Raw genomic sequence first — 21,617 nt, forward strand, 5'->3', positions numbered from 1 at the left:
ATATGTATTGACTTGGCTAAGCTACACATAATGTACTGATAAATTCTTCTAGAAGGTTTAGGGTCTTAAACCCAAGGTCACGTACAGCGTTACCTCAACTCTCAACCCATCACAATAAACATAATAATCATAGCATGTCATAATAATCTAAAAACACAAACACACACAAAATCTATAGTCAGGAATATAGGATAAATCCACCTACCTAGAATCCAATGTTCTTCACATATTCTCTTACATAGCCTATGCATCCCCATCTGTCTCAAATCTATTGTCCTCTTGTCACGTCACAAAGAAATCATTCGGTAACTAGTATTCCTAGTGTTCCTAGTGTCCGACAGTACGACAACTTAGTCAAAAGTTAAGTTTAACACAATCTTGTTATGACATATCCTTTTAGGTCACACATCCCTAAAGACTCTAGTCCTAAGTGGATCAAACTTTACTCTTTAGGGTTTCTAAGTTTCAAGTTTTATTTTAAAATCAAACCACTTGACTAGTTGCTTTAATTCAAAACAATTCCAAAAATTAATTTAGGTTAGAATAAATCAAACCTAAGTACTATCCAAGTAGTTAACTTAATTAGTATTTTTTCAAAATATTCCGCTAATTAATCAAGCTTGAATAATAGCTTAAATCCAACTTAATCTCTACAATAAGACTTGCTAAACCTAGTATGTTATTACCATTAGATTAAATCTTAAAATTAAGGCTACAACTTAAGCATGCTTAATTAACCAAATAAATTAAGCAATTAAATTTCCAAAATAAAACTATGCATGCTTAATTAATAAATGAATCCTACTTAATTAATCTAAGCATGCAAGCTCTCCAAAGAAAACTTTTTAAACTATGATAATTTTATTCCATTTTGGTATCTCTTCTTAGAGAGACTCCCAAAGAACTAAGGAGTGAGTAACTCTAACTTCACTTGGTGGTGCAATTGAAAATGAGGTACAAAGGTCTTATTTGTAGGCACAAGAGGGTAGGAAGAAGTTGTAATATGGGACAAAATTCACTAAAACACACTAACACTAGTGTAGAAACCGAATCGAGTGTAGAAGGGAAACTGGGTTGAAGAAACGGATAGTTTGTGAGAGAAAATAGGTAGATCCGGCAGGTTAGTGGGAGAACTAGGTTAGGTCAACACGCAGGTCAAAGAGACCTGACTAGAGTGACCCGATCATCCAAAGGAACATACAATCGAGATTGAATAGGTTTAATGAGGCTGAACGGTCATGATTAAAACGTGATCGAGTGTTCCAGTGTGACGCGACTCATGCTAGGTTCGTGCAGCTGCACGCATTAGCGCTTATTGGGCGCCTCGTCAGCATGCCATGTGTAACGCCCCGAATCTCGGTCCCATAAACACACGGAAACCTTGTCATCTAAACCCCTTTTCAAAGAATGAGCCATGCACTTAACATAATAAATAAATACATTTAATAAATCAGAGTGTGAGCCCAAAAACATTTATGTAAAATCACTATATAAAACAATTACACAAATCAATATGGGTCTCACTGCCTCCTCAGCCTGCTTAACCTGCAAAACATCAACCATTACACTATATCCATGGTACACTGAGTCATTCAAACAAACAACCCGATAAGCTCACTATAGCTCGTATGAGTGAAAAGACCTAACAAATTATCCTCAATAATTCCTCAATTTTCATACTCAATAATAATTCATAATAACATCAAAACATAAATAATAATTATCCAATCACATAATATTTCATTCACCAATGATTCAAGTATCAAGATAATCATAATTCCTCGTATTCACATCAAATTCCACTAATAATAATAATAATTATTCTGGCAAATCAATTGCTTAATCGTTAACTATTAACCTCAACCTCAATCATTCACATCTTAATTAATAACCTCAAAGCATAATCACCATCATTTTCACCTTCATGATTCAAGCCTAAACTTTACCAAATCCTAGCAAACAATGCATACGAGCAATCAAGCAAACAATCAAACTATCTAATTTCACTCACTATGAAACCACGTGAAAAGACCGAAATGCCCTTCTTGGCACCTTTACTTGGATATCAAATCTGGCAGCATGACGGCATCGAGAATAAAATTTCCCGAGCCCGTGTACCCACAAGCTTTGGGTGACTAGACAGAGGCCAAAAACCAATAATTGGAGTCATCGGCACGACCACACACAGTGGGACCCGCGGTGGTCCGAGGTGGTCAACCTGCACAAAATTCCGAACTCAAAATCCGCCTAAACAAAATGCATAGGCATGAAGAAGACGTCGAGATGATCAACTTTTATACCTAGGTCGACGGCCAAAAGTTGCCGGAAAAGCCAGAAAATCTTCGGAGCAGCTGCGACTGTTTAGGCTTCGATCTGCCATCGTGGGACATCAGGTGGACGATCGGAGCACACCACCCTGCTCGGCTCGACGAGAGGAAAAGTCGAGTCACCGCCGGAGGCAATCGGGTCTACTCGAGTTCGCACGCCGTCGTCGCCACTTCCTAGGTGATCAGCTTACATGGGCAGCGAAAGAAGGAGAAGACGACTCCATTTCCGCTGGTCTTGTCGAAATCCGTCGCCGGAGGGCCGAGAAGTCGAAGAGAGAGAGTGAGTGATTGGAAAAGGAGTGAGAAGAGAGAGAATCGAGGGAGAGAGAGAGAGAGAGAGAGAGAGAGAGAGAGAGAGAGAGAGAGAGAGAATGAGAGAATGCGTGAGAGAGGAGAGAGAGGGAGATAAAAACAAAATTGTGCGTTTTAAAACCCCTCCACGCGAAATTACAAAAAAATGCCCCTTACTTTGAACGTCCGTAAAACTCAAACCTTAACTCCGATTTACTCGTGCTTCGTGTCTATGAACTCGTGGATTCGAGACCTTCCCAACAAACCCAAAGTCAAAATCAAAAGCCTACTAACTTTAAAAGTCAACTTTCGGGTCAATCCTAATTTAAAACAAAAATTAAAAATTAAACCAAAACCCTTTTAATTTTCCCAATAAATTCCCAAAATGATCAAAATATTTAAAATAAATCTTTGAAAAATACAAGGTCTCACACCATGTGTGTGCTGTCAGTCCTAGTCAGCACTTTTTTTTTTCTTTTCCTATTTTCCCATTTCTCCAACTTCGACAATTCACAAAAAATAGCTCGGGACTCCAAATAATTCTCCAAAAAATCCTCTGGACTCGTATCAATTAGTACTAGTTTTCTATAGCCTCAAAATAACAATTTTTCTCTCAGAAAAATTATGAAAAAATCCTCCTCTCATAATTTAAACTTTCTTTGCATGCTTCTTAATAAAATTAATTCATTTTAGTAATAGCAATTCTATAATCCAATTTGATTTATATAATTAATTGATTATAATTAATCCAACTTTAAACAACTAATTATGTAATTAAATCTAATTTGGACATGATTAATTAATTTAATAAAACCAACTTAACTAATTAATCATACATAAAACCTTAAAGAGAAAGTAGAGATTAAATACCAGATTGTAAATCTCTTTAGCTTAATCTCCACAAATAGAATTGCTAAAACAAAAATTAAAGCCTAATAAGTAATTAACCTCAAAATAAAATAACTTAACCGAGCTCAAGAGTCTTACCCAAAGACTTTACCAAGGCGAGCAGAAAATTTGACAGAGTTTCCTCAAAATTTGCCAAAATTATTTGTAGATATTCCTAGGTGCAAAATCCTTAAGGGCACCCAAGAAAATAACCCAAACAAATATTTTAAACTTAAAAGACTCTCAACTAGTGGTTTGTCTCAAGAAAGCTTTGGAAGTGTCACGAAACTTCAGGTGTGAAGAGGAATGAGGGGGTGGTCCTCTATTTATAGGCTTGTGCATAGGAGTGAAAGGTTCTCTTATTTCTTTAATGTTGGACAAGTTCCCACTCACAAATCAGCTAAAACATGTGAAATAGAGGTGCTGGAGGTGAACCGGGTCAAAAAACCCCACGAATCGGCGAGCGGGTAGAAAACTGTGAGAGGAAATGGGCGAGCGACCCGGCTTGGCGAAACTGGTCCAGTTCCTTCTCTTTTTTCTTCTACCGATTTTTCAATGGACGGCCACGATCGAGAGGTTTTAATGAAGGCGGACGACACAGATTAGATCAAGCACATGAGATCTAGTGCAACGCAGACTATGCTGCTTCCGTGCAGTCGCCCGCTAGGCACTTCGTCAACGCATCCAGCCAACCAGTGCGCGCCACGAGGCGCTGGCAGTCCCAGTCAGCGCCGACATGTATTTTATTTCTCTTTTCCAATTTTTTTCTATTTTCTCCAACTTCAAAAATTCACCAAAAATACATCCGAGCTCCGAAAAATCTCCCAAAAATTTCTTTGGACTCATGAGGCTAAATACTAATTTACTATGGCCTTAAAACACTATTTTGATTTCCAGAATTTTTGTGAAAAATCAAACTTCTCCAAATAAAATTTTGAAAAATCAAATAATAATCTAAAACAATTATCCAACTTTGAAAATCCGTAATTCCTTTGTCCGAACTTTGATTTCGACGAACCAAATGTCTTTATTCTCAGAAAAACGAGCTCTACACCACCAAGGTCTAACGATAGACACTTGGACTTCAAAAAAATTAGTCAACTCTAAGAATTAAACCAAATTCTATTTAAACAAACCGAAAAATTAAAATACGGTAAATTCTAAGGTCTTACAACGACGGCTGGAAATGACTGAGAAGAAGACGATGAGGTACTGACGTCACGAATCATCTCATATCTCATGCCGCGTATCTTCCTACCGGGCCTAACACCGAATGTGTCCATTAGAATACGAAGGTCAGCATAGGGATCAGGTTGGATCGACTCCAACAGAGTGTCAGGAGGGAGCTAGCTGGCCTCTTCATCCAAACACCTCACCCTCTTGACCAGCATCTTAGCCTTCAAAACAGGATAAACAAGTTAGAAATTAAGAAATTAAATATAAATATAAAAAAATTGTGAAAAAAATTAAAAGATAAAAAATTAACGTGCATCGCCCTAGCTGCATCACTGCCGCCATGATTGCAATAGACATCTTCATAGGTGTCGATCTCCAGAATTGCGAACCCGCCTGAACAAAAAAATAATGTTGTCAAAAATTAAACATATATGATGTTCAATCCTTGTCGGCACTTTCAGTTTTTCACATTGGCGGTCGACTTCTTCTATTAAATAAGAGACAAATTGTAAATGTATTAGTGCATATACAACAAAGGAATGGAATAACAAAAAAAAAAATATTTTGAAGTCTTAAAATGATATAACGTACCAAAAACGTAGGAGACTCGAACTCCGTGCACATATTCTGCCACTGCTTAAGCCGATCTGCCAACTCCTCAGGGGGTTTAACCAATGGCTTAGCTGGCGACGCCCATCCTCTTGTAGTACAAGTGCAGCTTGTGCTTCCACTCCTTGAACTTACTCTTGCATATATCATCCAAATACTTTGTTGTGTTGACATCCTCCCACACGTTAAAGTTTACCTAAAAAGAATAAATATTATGTTGTTAGGGTTAATCAAATTCATCATTTTGTATTAATCGAACTATACTCACTGAGATTAAGGTCCTGATTCTCTCCTTATGGGCGGGATCAACATTTTTCCATTTGGCGATAAGCATGCGGCAGTAATCATGAATAAACGCCCCAACGTCGTGCACAAACATACTATGGGTCTCCGGGTCGGCCGGTCATCGTTCCCCTTCCAAGCACAGAATGGTAATTCTCGTCTTCGTCGTACGCGTGATTTTTGACAATTTCAACCCTCTACATGGCCCCCTTGTCACTTTGGTACCTACAAAAGCAAATATAACGATTATAATCACTTTAATCTTAGAACATCTAAGTACAGTTGAATCTAAACACAATCGGTATGAACATTTCTCTTACCCTGTCCGAGTTGCAACGAAGATGAGTTGGTTGCATCATCAACTTGACCACGTCTGCTATGGGATCGACGAGCCCTCTGTGCCACAGGAGCTGACCCGGTACTCGAGTTGGGCATTGACAGTAGCATGGGGTCCAAGGTGACCTCTGGTTGGACCTAGGTGACCTCGGACTGGTCCTGGACAGACTGCATAGACATAATTCCTCGTGCCCTCATTATCATACCGGGACGCATTTGCACAGTTCAATAAATATTTATATTAGTTAGAAATATATTAATTACGTACCATTTAAATATATGAACTTAAAAGATATAAATAACAAATCAAAGTAATGACTTACTAATCTGAATTAACTAGAAATACTAATTTCTTCGCTGTTTGAGCTACTTGTATACACCACTTGATCATTTTCATCGATACCATCACCATCGTTGCCATCATTATCATCATCGATGAAATTATCAACATCAATTCACACAAGAAGCCCGAGATCAATTGTTACGGCATCAATCTCAATAAGAGGAACGTCATGAATCTCAATAGGAGGAACGTCATGAATCTCGACTTGGTATATGATATCATCATTGTTGCGAGCAACACATGGATTAGGTATGTTCGAAGAGGAATCCTCTTAGTAGGCCTCGTCATCCTGATTTTCCTTTTCAGAAATATCCTATATATTTCGAAGATGAATCTTTTGAGCTACTTTCCAAACCTCACCCGCCTTAAGATCATCCAAATAAAATACTGGTGTCGCCATGGCAGCAAGAATATAGGGATCATCCTCATACCACCGAGTGTTTGTGTTCACAGATATTAAGTCATAATCGCATTTAATATTTGTCGAGTCTGTATTAAACCAATCACACTTAAATAACACAACTTCATAGCGTTCTTTATACAATATTTGATGTATACTCGTCAGTTTGCCGTAGAAATCCATCGTGGTAGTGTCGCAGTTCCTCGGCACACAAACCCTACGCACTATTTTGAGTGGTCAAATTATCATCTCGTTTCGCAACAAAAAACTTAACTTCATTCACAATACATCTGGAGTATGTTTCAACCTTAAGAACGCCTGTTGCCAAAGCCATTAACTTCTTGTTGTACAAGGGCGAATGATTATCTTTCAACTTTTACATCTGTTAAAGAACAATGTAATTATAGATATTACCAAAACGATTACAAACAATCATTCATACTAATAAACATGTACATTAATCACTTACATGTGCCTTTCCGAAAACAATTCTTTGTGATTTTCCTCTACCTTCGAAGGATAGTTGCTTTTCATCAGCTCCTTATGTTCTTCGAGCAACGATGCAACTTCGTCGCAATTATTAAGAATGAGCCAATGAATTACCTTCATGTCAGCTTTGGAGACCTCACATGTATGGGCGCCAAAATGTCGTGCGAGTTGAGAAAATACAGAAAGTGTCATTTCTATCAACATCGTTGTCGTTGCGTTCGGGCCGATTGAATGACGTCTCAACATTACGGAGATTCATTGCACAATAAGTGAGGAATTCATTGGCAATGTATTCCTCCACTATAAAGCTTTCGGGCTGTGCTCTGTTCCGGACGTACCTTTTGTACGTAACTAGCATTCTGCAACAAAGAAGTACATAGTGAGACAAATTTTTTTAATTAAAAACTAAGAAGAACATCAAGCTAAACTTGAAGAATATTAACAAAAGGGTTTATGAACTATTACCTTTCTATTGGGTATATCTATCGATAATTAACTGGGCCAACAAGAGTTGCTTCATACGGCAAATGTATCAGCAATTGAATCATTATATCAAAAAAGGCCGGTGAAAAAATTTGTTCGAACTTGCACATGATGTACACAATCTCATTCTTCAACATCTCTACATCCGACACACACCGTTGACTTGGTGCATATTTTCTGAAAGAAATTCGACAAATGAATAATTGGTTCAACTACCTTTTTTAGGCAAAAACCTCCTAATACCGACCGGGATAAGTCGTTGTAATAACACATGACAATCGTGACTCTTCAGTCCCGATATTTTGGCCGAGTTGATTTTCACATTTCATGATATATTTTCCGAGTATCCATCTGAAAATTTGACAGATGCATGAAACTTTAAGAATTCTTTCTTACCCCCGGGCTTCATTGTAAAGAATGGATGCTTCTTTTGACTTTTGTCACCCTTATTCTCTAACCACAAATGTCTCTATATGCCCATTTCTTGCAAACCTTGTGGGGCTTTGATTATATCCTTTGATTTTCCCTCGATGCCCAAAATTGTCTCTACCAAGCTTTCACACACATTCTTCTCAATATGCATTACATCAAGATTGTGTCTGATTTTTAACTTTGACTAGTATTCCAACTCAAAGAATATTGACTTGTTCGTCTAATTTAGATATTTAAGTGGCCTCGACATATTTCTTTGCTTGTTATCAGGGTGTTTGCCAATTCGACCAAATTCTATGTTGTTCAATTGACTCAAGATTTCATCGCCTGAAAGTTCTTTAGGTCTCCTGCGCATCTATGTTTTTACATCAAAAGACTCTGTTTCTATACGCCAATCATGACCATTGTATAACCATCGTAGGTGGCCCATATAACATACTTTTCCACCGTGCCAAGCAGATGTTGTATCCTGCATACAAACCGGGCATGCCCTATAACCTTTTGTGCTCCAGCCTGACAAATTCCCATAAACTGGGAAATCATTGATTATCCATATAACTGTTGCACGCAAGGTAAACATTTTTTCAGTCGACTTATCATATGTCAACACACCATTTTGCCACAAGTCTTTCAACTCATCAATCAACGGCCGCAAATACACATCAATCTCCTTGCCATGAGATTGCGGTCCCGGAATTAATAGCGACTTCATTGTAAATTCTTTTTTCATGCAACTCCAAGTAGGCAAATTATAAGAAACCACAATGACCGGCCAAGTGCTGTGGGATGTGCTCATATTCCCATATAGATTAAATTTATCTAACGCGAGTCCCAACTTGACATTTCGAGGTACTGCTGCAAAATCGAGATATATTTTATCAAATTCTTTCCATGCGCTTCCATCTGCAGGATGCCTTATCACATCGTTATCAACCCGCTTATCTTTGTACCATCTCATGTCACTAGCAGTATGTGTCGACATATACAATCGTTGCAATCTTGGCTTAAGGGGAAAATAACGCAACACCTTTCTCATAATCTTTTTATTTCCATGTTTAGACTTATTCTGATATCTCGGCTCATTGCATACATGACATTTATCTCTCCCTTTGTTTTCTTTGTAAAACAATGCACAATTATTCTTGCAGGTGTGAATTTTTTCATACCCCAATCCAAGATCTTTCAACACCTTGTTTGCTTGATAATGAGTTTCAGGTAAATAATTGTTCTTTGGAAGCATCCGTTTAAAAATCCTTATCAAGTAATCATAACCCCGATTCGAATGCCCAAACATGACTTTCCAACACATCAACTCCATAACGGCAGTTAGTACCGAGTACTCTTTGCAACCAGGGTACAATTCTCGCTTGTCTTGATTCAACAATCTCTCATATTTATCAAACTCTTCACTTTGAACATTTACTGGCAATCCATCATCATTTTCAACGCCAACTTCCTCAAAGATAGGTTGACCTTGATCTCGTGACGCGTATAGATAAGCATCGTTTATTATACCCATCACCTGGTCATTATCATCATCAACAAATTTCGTAGGTTGCTTCCTTTTCCAAGCATTCGAGGAAGTCAAAGCAGCCACCATCTGTTCACTATAATGATACCATGTTGTATAATTGTCTGACATCCCATTGTCTAACAAATGACATTGTACTTCATGTAATGTCTTCGAGTAACCGTTGTTACATTTCCGGCACAAACACCTTACAAGATTCCAAGCATTGACATGTTTCTTTGCAACCTCACTAACATAATTCAGATTATGTATCCACTGCCGATCCATAATGTCTGTTTCCATATTATATGACAATTAGACAAAAGATGTGTCTCGTCTTCTTTTGCCTCTGGTAAGGGCCCTATCCCATTCGAGAATGCACAATTATGAGTTATGGTTAGTGGTTCGCGTGATGTGGATTCGATCAGAGAAAATTTCGACAACATCTCCCAATGGTTCTCCAAGTGCACGACGTAAATATTAAAAATCAATATCTAGTATGCACTCGAAGAACATTAGGAAACGCCAACAAAATTTCCTTGATCAAAACCACGTCACGTGAACCGCTAACCACAACACATAATTGTGCACTCTCAAACTGTCCATGGATAAATTGAACAATTCAAGAATCAATATTGGAGCGCAGTCACACATTGCATCCACGCGCACGTCCAACAGACTCTCGAACGAGTCTAAGGTGTATTTAAGTTGAACGCATTGGACAAAGTTATCCACTAATAACTTTGCACAACTAGTTGAATATATAGATATCTAGATAACTTTGCAATTCTTCCTCACCATCCCAATAAATATATATATATTTCTACCCCAAGGATATACATTTAATAAATAAAATAAATTTCAAAATACAACTAAACTAAATTTAACATACAAACTAATTAATAAATTTTACAATTAAAAACATACAAACTAACAAATAAATTTTATAGTTAAAAACATACAATCTAACTAATAATTTTTACAATTAAAAACATACAATCATTATAATAAATTTTATAATTACTAACAAGCATACAAACTAATACATTTTAACAATTAGGAAACATTAAACAATTTACCTTAAAAACTCCCGAATTCTTCAAAACTCCCGAATTCCTTAAATCAAAATTCCGCAATTCCTCAATTCTTATAAAAAAATTTATCAAAATGCGAAAAATCATAAAATTACTCAATAATTGCAAAACCCACAAATGAAAATGGAAAAAAAAAAAAAAAAAAAAAAAAAAAACAACCCCAGAAAAAAGCACAAATAAAAAAAAATCAGAAAAACCCACTAATTGCAATGGGGGTTTGCTGCATGTGGGTTTTCTATGGTGGGGTGGGTTAGGGTTTTGAATTTTTTGTGGGTTTCGGGGATTTTGGAGGGGCTGGGGGTGACAGATCAGAGATGAGAAAGAAAGAGAGGAGAGAGATCAGAGAGCTGGGAGATCGGAGAGAGCTAGTGCGATTCAGGTGAGTGTGTTTTGGGGGGGGGGGGGCTAGGGATGAGAGATTGAGAGAGATGAGAGAGAAAGAGAAGACGGAGAAATGAGGTGGGCAGGTTCGGGCTAGGATGAGATAGGATGGGATTAGGGATGGGAGATAAAAGATGAGAAAGCTTTAGAGAGATGGAGTCACATAGCAAACTAGAAAAGAAAAGGGAAAGCAGGGATTAAAAATCCCGAAAGTTTTAGGCGACGAAATAGAACATTCGTCGCCTAAATTAGCTTTGGCCGACGAATAGGTTTCGTCGCCTAAGGTGTTGAAATTCTAGGGCACCGTTTCATCCTGCCAACATTTCACACTTTGGGCAACGGACCATTTCGTCTCCCAAAATAATATTTTCCTTGCCTAAATACCTTTTAATTAGAAAAACCACAATCGTTTATAAATTCGAGCTTCGATACCTTACTTCTACATCTTCAATTGACCTGATTATTTGGAGAGATGATCTTTGAGTGAGGAACTAACAAATGAATGGTTCAGATCTTTGAAAACACGATAAATATGTGACCTTTTACATATAAATGAATAGTTTCAACACTTAAAAGTATAATTCTATGAACTCTTTCATTGAAACCTTATCGTTTCAATAATTGTGAAGACCACAACAAGATTTCAACGATCGAAGCCGTTTATTTTCTTCATTTGTACTCAAATATCATCCCTGAAAAAAATTGGCCAAATCAGAATTCATCTACATGTTCGATTATCATAAGAAAAATCACGATCGTTCATTAATTCGACTACCAATACTTAATTTCTACATCTCCGATTGATCTAAATTTTTGCAGAGATGATGTTTGAGTGGGGTACTAAAAAATGAATGGTTCGGATAATTGGAAACACGATCGAGATGTGAGCATTTACATATAAATACACTTGAAGAGTATAATTCTTATAACTTTTTCATTTAACCCTAGTCATTTCAATAATTGTGAAAACCACAACGTTATTTCAACGATCGGAGCCGTTCATTTTCTGTGTTCATACTCAAAGATCATCTCTGCAAAAAATCGACCAAATTGGAATTCATCTACCCGTTCGATTATCATTAGAAAAACCACGATCGTTCATAAGTTCAACCATCATTACATAACTTTTACACATTCGATTGGGCCGATTTTTTGCAGGGATGATCTTTGAGTGAGGAACTAAAAAATGAACGGTTCGGATCGTTAAAACATGATTGCATCATATGTTTATACATAAATATAAATGCACATGGAAAGACATTGGGCAATTTAGGCGACGAAGGTCATTGTCATCGCCTAAGGGATCTTTGAGTGACGAAGGCTATTTTCATCGCCCAAAATACCCTAGGGCGACGAAATTATGCGTCGCTCAAAGCGTTTTTAGGCGACGAAGGTTATTGTCGTTGCCTAAGATATCTTTGAGCGACAAAGGTGTATTTTCGTCGCTCAAAATACCTTAGGACGACGAAGCTGATTTTACGTCGCTCAAATTTGTCGCTCAAAGAATAACGTTGGGGCCATTTTGACGGTGAAGTTTAGGCGACAAAGAATTTTCATCACATAATGTAACTTTAGGCGACGAATGTAAAATTCGTCACCTAAAGTTACCTTTGGCAACGAAAAGTTTCGTCGCTTGAATGGTCATGAGTTTAGGCGACGAAAGTTAAGGTTTGTCGCCTAAAGTCACCACCTTAGGCGACAAATTTTGTTTCGTCGCCCAAACATAATTTTCTTATAGTGCCAAGACTATCGCCAAGAGGACAATTCAGAGATGCTGAGGATGAGGCGTTATTCCATGCAAACAATAATCAACCTATTACTATGGCCACGGTGAAAAATCTCCTCCAGGAGTATATGAGAGATCAGGGCAGGCGCCCAAGACCAGCATACAAATTGCCGTTCACAGCGGCAATTTTGAACCATGACTACCTCAGAAATTTTAGGCAACCTGAGTTCACCAAGTTTTCGGGAGAAGATGATAGGGTATCTTCTATTGAGCACATCGCAAGGTTCTCGGCGCAATGTGGCGAACATGTCAGGGACGAATCTTTGAAAGTGCGGATGTTTATCTCATCTCTTACTGGGGCTGCATTTTGGTTCATGACTTTGCAGCAACATACAATTGGCTCTTGGAGAGAGATGAAGGATGTTTTCCATGAACAATTCTATCACTATGAGGAGGAAGTGTTGGTTGCAAACTGGAAAGTCTTTACCAAAGGGAGAATGAGTTAGCCTCAGCACACATTGCAAAGTTCAGAAGGGCGAGGATGAACTTCCGAGTTGCTTTGGCCGAGAAGGAATTCGCCAAGCTCGAATATAGGAAGCATTTTGATGGAGTCAACTTTTGGGACCTTTATGAGTTAATAGATAGGGTGGCTCGTTTAATTAAGGAAAAAACTCAGAAGAGGGCCGCGGCCAGAAACAACCCTCATAAAGGCGCGGTCATGCACTTTATGAATGCTGATGAAGAGCAATCTCTGGAGGAAGCTGACATTTCTTTGGCCGAGATCATCATCGACAAGCCGTACGAATGCTCGGCATTAGCAAAGCCACCTCTGGCAAAACCCGGGGTTACTGGCAGGTAATTTCTTATTAGGTGCAAGGGAACACCCTTAGGCTAAACGTGACCAAACACTACGAGTTCGATTTGTCGAAGGCAAATCAGATTTTTGATCAAATGAGGGTTGATAAAGTAATTAAGCTCCCGGTGGACCACATTATCCCGCCGAAGGAAGAACTGGCAGGAAAAGCCTTCTGTATATATCATGCTAAGTACACTCATGCCACAGGCATGTGTGACTTATTGAAGAGGGGAAGCTCAAGTTCCCTCAAAAAGACAAACAACAAATGAAGATTGATACAGAGCCATTCGGCGAGGTATCAATAAATAGTTTTGTTGGGAGTGCCGAAGCTGGCAGACAATCATCCCAGAACCAGGGTTGACCGTGGAGGAGAGCTTCACCAAGTTTTCTTCATCGCATATGGCCGTTGCATCAAGGATCACCAAAGATTTCAATGTCTCAATACATGAGATTATGGCTAGAGCTGTAGGGGTGAATGAAGCTTTGCAGGCGGAGAAGAAAAAGAATCCAAGAACTCTGCCATCTCAGCCTCAATCTCTGGCGTAAACTGCAAAGGGGGGCATATAAAAAAAAAAAAAAAAGTCAATACAAAGCCATCAAAAATGTCAAAAGTGTTGCTAAACTAAAACAAGACCTGCTCTAAGGGTACATTCTTCGGGGAAACGACCTTTTGCCGAAGAAATTCAGGCATGAATGAGCTAATGGGCTTCGATTAGAGATAACCCCTAAAATAATTAGCTCCTGGCGGAACCCGCCAAGAGTGACCGATTGGGGGGTTACTGTCCATACTTGAATCAAAAGAATCTGAAGAAATATGTTTTCGCCATGCATCCTTGTTTTTCTTTTTTTCAAACCATTTCTTGGGGTTACGGCGAAAATGGTCTGAATCCTGGTGTAAAGTTGTGACGCCCCGAAACTGGCCATGTCACAGCGGCACCCATTCTAGAAATTCAGAGAATATAATACTTCTACCACTAAGTATTATATCTCAAAGCTTCCTAAAACAAGATAAGCTTTTTTAAAATTCGTTCGGGTTGGATCAGAATATAGAAATTACAGCGAAATGTATTTCTGAATAATACCTCGAAATATTATTATTAAACAGAAATATAAAACTAACCCGTGAGGGTCATGAGTTCCAAAATATAGATAACCCTACTAAAGCATTAAGTAGATATTCATAAAACAAACAGCAGAGATATCTCAACCCATATTCAGAGTGATTTGGCGACTAATGAAGTAGTGCTAAAGAGATTGGAATTTTGGAATCTGCATGTGTAGAACACCTATTGCAAAAGAAGGGAGACGCCACCACTGATCCAAAGAAAGAATCTAAACCAAATAGACAGGAAGCTAAAACTGACATGATATAGATGCCACTCCATCGGCCTTATTCCAAGTCATTATTCATTGGGAGATCTACACTCACAAGAGTACAGTAGGGGATAAGCATCACATACGATCATTGCTTCCCCTCGGGGGAAATCCCAAGTTAGGTTTGAAAATGATAATGAAGGTATAATATATATATATTCTTTCTGCCAAGCATCACATACGATCATTGAATATATATATATATTCAATGAGAGGAAAACCAAAGTGAAACAATGCAACACAACAGAATATCCACAACAATAATCAGTGAGTAAAACCTTTGCATGTTGTCACACATCTTTTGTGAAAATCTAACACGTGTCAAGTTCAGAATTCTTACCTGCCAACACAAATGGCCAACTACCCATACCAAAATCCAATCAATCATCGATATGGTAGCGAGAGTATCCATTCCTGGTGAATACCACATACGCTAGCCTCCCCAGAAGGACATTCAACTAGCCCATCCGTAAACATCGCCTTAAGAGGTTTAGGGGATCGAAACCCAAGAATACCACACTGGGCCTTTTACTCTCAGGTCGCAATGATAATTACAATAAAATCCATACAAGTATGCCATACAAAATCCATGCAATACTTAAAAACAATTTGATAATATATAGTATTAACAAAATACGAGAAAACCCTATAACCGGGACGTGGTGTTTTCTCCCTACCTATTACCAATGTGGAAGCCCTGCCTGTCTCCATGTCTACTTTGTCCTTGCATACCTATTAGGAAAACTGGAGTTCCAAATCCAACGACAGCTATTAGGAATGTACAAACCGTACCCCGGACCTTGTCTGTTAAGACTAGGTAAAATTTAGAGTTTCAACACTAGTGTAACTGTTAGGCTTCTATAAATTCTTGATCCGGTATGACCCTGCTCCCCGAGACAAACAATCATGTCAGACCGTTTGGTTTCTACTTAGGTTCATTTTAATTTAAATGGAGGAGATTGATCAATGTTTAACCTACAATGTGTCCAGTTCAATGCATGAGGAAACTGAGGGAGCTCTGGCCCAGTCTCCAACGCATGTATGCTCATGGCCTGCTCTTAGACAACACGTTGTTGAGTTACCACATATATGGCCTCAATATATTATTAATCTAATTTCAGTTAAACAGTTAAGTATCGTGTCATCTAGAACCACAACTTAAATAAACAACTGTTAAAGAAGTTGGGGTACGAGCTTACCTGTAGAAGACGGTGCACAGGCAAAACCTCGGTACAACTAGACTAGCAAAATAACGGAATAAAAGAATCTAATTAAAAAAAGTATAAATCAAATGAAATTTCAGCAGAAATCCAACAAGGGTTGAAGGGGCTGCTAAAGGCTTCAAAATGAAATTCCTAATTTATGTAGAATTTCAACTCTGGAAGGTGGGGCTCGGCTCCACGAACATGTAGGCGAAAACGGCTTGCCAATCGGACTTCTAGAACTCAAGCTATAATCAAAATACAAAAATTTATATTTAATCAAGAGAGAGAGAGAGAGTGTGTGTGTGTGTGTGAGTGAGTGAGTGAGTTTCTAGAGAGAGAAGCTCTAGAAACAAGCTTTTGGTGTGAATGAAGATGATGGAAGTGGTGGGGTATTTATAGATGAGTGGTGAGTGAATGGATGGCTAGGATTAAAAGGGAATGTGTGGCTAGATTCTGACTGGGGAGGAGACATCAAGGATAGACGATCCACCACTAGATCTATTGTCTATTTTGCAGGAAATCCTGTTTCATGGCAGTCTAAGAAGCAAGGTATTGTTGCTAGAAGTTCTACAGAGGCTGAGTATAGGGCTTTGGCCAACACTGTCTTAGATTTTTCTTGGTTGCGTAATGTGCTTAAGGATTTACATGTATCTTTGCCTTCTCATCCACTCATACGCTATGATAATGTTTCAACTCTTGCTTTGGGAACCAATCTAGTCTTCCATTCTCGTATCCAGCATCTTGATACAAATTTTCATTATCTCAGAGAGAGAGTTCAGTATGGTGATTTGGATTTGGAATATGTGCCTACTCTGTACAATACAACAGATTTTTTGACTAAGGGTCTTCATAGCCCTCTGCATTTTCAACATTGTTGCAACCTTAGACTTGGTCCCCTTACTGAGGTTGAGGAGGGATGATAGACAGTTAGTATTTTATTAGTTTGTTACAGTTGTCTACAGCTAGTTTCCACGTATATGTAGTTGATTGGCTTAGTTAGTTAGTTTGGTTAGTATAGTCGGTGGCTTTCATAAATGCATATATTGATTGTAATATTCAGTTATGGGTTATTATGATGAATAATACGATACAAAGCTTTCTCTCATCTTTCTTTGGTTTCAATACTTTGATTCTCTATTTTCTTGCTATTGTGAACAGATCCTCTTACTGTTGTTGTTTCATTAATTGTTGTTTGCTGCAGGGTTTTCTAGAGCTAGGCTTGTTCTAGCTTAGTTAATTTGTTTTCTTTTTGGGCTTTGGCCCCCCTACACAAAAAAAAAAAAAAAAAAAGTGTTGACCAATAATATTCCAAGCACTACAACTTTTATATGCTTAAATGGGCACAAATTATTGATACCAGACATACATGGTTTATAGAAAATAAAGTTACAAAAATTATTGTATATGATTGTAACGTCTCATGGCATGTTGACATGGTATTACTAATTCACTCAATTTGTAATACGTATACAATTTTAAATGTATTGTTTAGGGTGTAGAGGTTTTAGATACTAATAATTATGCACTTGTCTTAATTAAAGTGAATTAGTAACACTATATCAGTACGTGTTACGATGACACACAATAGTTTCTCGTAAAGTTATAGATAAACTAGTTACTACCATGTACTCCTTAGGATCAAGGTTGAAAATATCAAAAATTTCTTAAATATCGATCCTCAAATTTATATATATATATATATCGATATCGAAAAATATCGGTGTTAGTCAATAAAAACATATGATTTTTAATAAAACTCTAAGAGATATATGTATTAAACAAATAAATTTCATAAACTAGTATATGTATAATAAATATATGATATGTAGGTGGACATCAGGAGAATCAAGTATAAAATATCTAAATATAATACCCAAATAACATAACCCTTAATTAACCTAAATAACATAACTCATATCACCAAACTCATAGTTTATATTGAGTGAGAAATTCTTAAATATGGCTACTTCACCGTATTAAACCACTAAAATATTACATTAAAAAGCCCCATTAAAGTAAATCTATTGCCCATAACCTAATTATACTGACCCACATTATTAACGCACCCACAATTACAAACAACTCACTGGCCAATATACCAGCCCACCATCAGCAGTAGCCCACATTATTAACCTTGCCCACAAATTAATTAAAACAACAGATGTGGCAACAGAGTAATAGAGAGAGAGAGAGAACAGAGTAATAGACAGAGAGATAGAGAGAGCGATGTCGACAAGAAAGGGATCCAAATTGCCGATAGCTCTCCCATTTCTCCGATAGCTTGCCACTCTGTCCGAGAACTCACCGGCTAATATATCGGTGAAATATCTTACATGCCATTTAAATATCAACAACTGAAAAAGCTGATATCTTGGCGGAAATATTGCCGATATGGTCGATCTTTTCATCCTTGCTTAGGATAGGGCAGCTTGAAGCTATCTCTTTGGAAGCAGTACTCAATTTTGCACCCTTCAAGAGAGCTCCAAGTAGTTGTCCAAGGTCATAAAAGAACTCCACCTTCACGATTTTGTTGTGCTCGTCCACCTGTTAGTTTGGTCCAAATAAACAGGCAGAGATAAAACAAATAACATTAGTTGTATTAAATTTTTAGGCGATAGAAAGGAAAATAATCTATATATATATCTATATATCTATATATTATATATATATAGAAAATTAGGATTAACTACCAAATATCAATAGTTTTTTAATAAAGCAGCAAGACACTAATTTTTTTTAGTTTAGGTACTAACCTAGAGTAAAACATTTTGGATTAGGTCACAAATCAGTTTGTTATACAGTTGTGACTGTCTAACAATTACAGTTGTAATTGTCGAACAGTCATAGTTGTGACTATTTAAAATTTATAAAAAATCAAAATTTTTAAGGGTTTCATCCTTTTGATTTAGGTTTGGGGGATAAAGTCCTATAACCTAAAAACTAAATATTAAAGTTTAAGCCTTGCAAATATTGAAAAAACAATAAATCAATAAAAAAGTTATGACTGTTAGACAGTCACAGTTCGATATAACCATGTTTTTTAAAATTGGTACTTAAACTGAAATTTAGTACCTAAAGTGAAATGACATAAATGTTTTAGTAGTTGAAATGAAAAAACATTATAATTTAGTACCTAAAGTCAATGGACCTATATATATATATGTAATCTTTTTTGGTCCATTAAATATGTAATCTCATAATTTAAATTGTTCATTTTTATGCTGCACTTCATAGATTTTCACAAAAAATCAATCAAATCAGAATTCATTTATATATGTAATTGTTGTTGCATGAAATCGGACCAACACTCACCCAGCTCCCAATTCAAGCCAGAACTGAGTGTATTTTCAACGTATTTGAATTGGCAAAGAAGGCTTAGAGATGTGGAAAGAGTTTTCATCCTCTGCTAACCTTGACCAACTCGCTTTAAACTTTTATCATCTCAGACGAGGCCGTTTTGAACGAAAGCACAAAAGAAGAACTAAATAAATAGTAGATGATTTAGTTTAATTCCCAAATAGTTGGATTAGAGTAATGTATGCAATCTAATACTATCTGAGGGAACTCAGGGAAGAGTCATTCATATAGGTGTATATATATATATATGTGTGTGTGTGTGTACGTGTGGCGCGTATATATATACACAAAGAAATGAGTCACACATTAATATCGACACATTGGATGACACAAACAGCGCATTAGCCCATATAAATCTGTGAAAGCGTATGGTGGGACTCATCAACTAGCTTTAATTTGCACAAGCAGAGGGAGAAGTACCTCAAAAATGGCCATTCCATAGACTTCCACAAGTTCTCCAGTTGGGGCATGGCCCTTGAAAGGGCCCTCCATGTAACCCCAGTGCCTGAATTTGTACACAATCTGTGGTGGCCCATAATAGACTTGGAGGATCTCCAAGGCAAACCCACGAGGGAATGTTGTTGTGAAAGCCTTATGAGATGACTCCGCTGTTTCCTTATCAGGATTATAGCCCCTCAGATTCTCGGGCAGTGAGGTCTGAAGCAAGGGGTTATAGCCCCCTCCAAGTTTGCCTATTTCTTCAAGGGTTATGCCTTTCTTTCCTGTCCATTAATTAATAATTTTCAATTTAATAATTAATTTTTATTGAAACCACTTAATAATTATCTAATTATTAAGAACAGAACTTTGATCACTAAATAATAATTAATAATATTACCATTTAGGCTGAAAGTGAAATTGTTGGGATCAAGTGTCTTGAAATCTTCAAGGCTGGCCTTATGGAAAAGCTCCATTTTCCACGTCTTTACAAGGTTCTGCACCTCTTCTTCTAGTGACCCAGATGGCCATATCTTCCATCAATAAAAGTTTCACATATTAAATGATTAATTATGAAAATATAACATACACTAACGTAGCCAAAAAGCAAAAAGACGTCACACTCTCACACACATAAAATTATACACAGAGGAGCAAATTGTACCATTGGTCAATTTTTTTTTCACTTAGTTCTATATTGGCCGGTCTATGTTATTTTTTTCATTTTATATTGGTCTACTAACTTTGTGACGTGTTCCATTGTGATCAAAATCGTCAAATTAGCACAAACGGCCGTCTATTTTAGTCATGTGTCGCGCACGTAGGAGCTCTATTGTGAACCAATATGGAACTAAGTGAAGAATTAGTAAACCAATATAGAACTAAGTGAAGAATTAGTGTACCACAACAGCTAGTGCCTTATGTGCACAACATATAAAATATACGATCGTTTGTGCTAATTTGACGGTTTAGATTACAAATGGAAAACGTCACAAAGTTAGTGGATCAATATAGAACGAAAATAAGATCGTGCACCAATATAGAACTGTCTAAAGAAAAAGTGGACCAAAGGTGCAATTTCTTCTATATATATATATATATATAGAGAGAGAGAGAGAGAGAGAGAGAGAGAGAGAGAGAGAGAAAGAGAGACCTTGGTTCTGCCTTCTTCAAAACGCTTGTTAACAACATCATAGTTGGGAGGGGCACCAAACTTCCACTTAGTGCTCTTTTCTCCTTCACCAGTCAAATAGGAACGGTACTTGTCTCCCTCAACACTTGAAGATGCCATAATGCTTATATGGTATAGGAACCAGACTGCTGGATCATATGTTTTAAGTACTTGTAATTATATAGGCAAAAGAAATTATTACGGCTAAGATTAAAAATTAATTTACCTGCCACATCATTTACAGTAGGTATCATAGTACCACACACGTGTCATCTATGACCAGTGCCAGCTAAGGCCCAAGGCGACCAAGGCACAGGCCTAGGGCCACAAATTTTGAAAGGCCTCACATAGTCTGATAGTCGACTACTCTACTATTAAAAAAAAAAATTTATAATGGAACTATGGAAGCCTAAAAGCCTCCATCCTTTTCTCTTTGAAACAAAAAAAAA

At 37.3% G+C, this 21,617-nt stretch overlaps 2 protein-coding genes across 2 annotated transcripts; both read right to left on the bottom strand.

Moving 5' to 3' along the window:
- Positions 1–8,411: 8,411 nt before the first annotated feature.
- On the bottom strand, positions 8,412–9,869 carry LOC147277822 (uncharacterized). The gene has a single exon (XM_086255730.1). The coding sequence runs from the start codon at positions 9,867–9,869 to the stop codon at positions 8,412–8,414; it is 1,458 nt and encodes a 485-aa protein (XP_086111856.1).
- An 8,673-nt stretch (positions 9,870–18,542) lies between these two features.
- On the bottom strand, positions 18,543–21,288 carry LOC147277823 (pathogen-related protein-like). The gene is made up of 4 exons (XM_086255731.1): positions 21,151–21,288; positions 20,398–20,530; positions 19,980–20,281; positions 18,543–18,746 (listed from the first exon to the last, which is right to left on the bottom strand). The coding sequence occupies exons 1-4, from the start codon at positions 21,286–21,288 to the stop codon at positions 18,543–18,545; spliced, it is 777 nt and encodes a 258-aa protein (XP_086111857.1).
- Between the last annotated feature and the right edge of the window lie 329 nt (positions 21,289–21,617).

Source organism: Dryas octopetala, chromosome 8 (genome assembly GCF_963921425.1).
Source record: "Dryas octopetala chromosome 8, drDryOcto1.1, whole genome shotgun sequence".
Taxonomy (NCBI): Eukaryota; Viridiplantae; Streptophyta; class Magnoliopsida; order Rosales; family Rosaceae; genus Dryas; species Dryas octopetala.

Coding starts and splice junctions, on each gene's coding strand:
- LOC147277822 (XM_086255730.1), bottom strand. CDS start 9,869: ATGGAAACAGACATTATGGATCGGCAGTGGATACATAATCTGAATTAT.
- LOC147277823 (XM_086255731.1), bottom strand. CDS start 21,288: ATGGCATCTTCAAGTGTTGAGGGAGACAAGTACCGTTCCTATTTGACT. Junction 20,531..21,150: donor TTGAAGAAGGCAGAACCAAG/GTCTCTCTTTCT, acceptor TATTGATGGAAG/ATATGGCCATCTGGGTCACT. Junction 20,282..20,397: donor TTTCACTTTCAGCCTAAATG/GTAATATTATTA, acceptor ATTAATGGACAG/GAAAGAAAGGCATAACCCTT.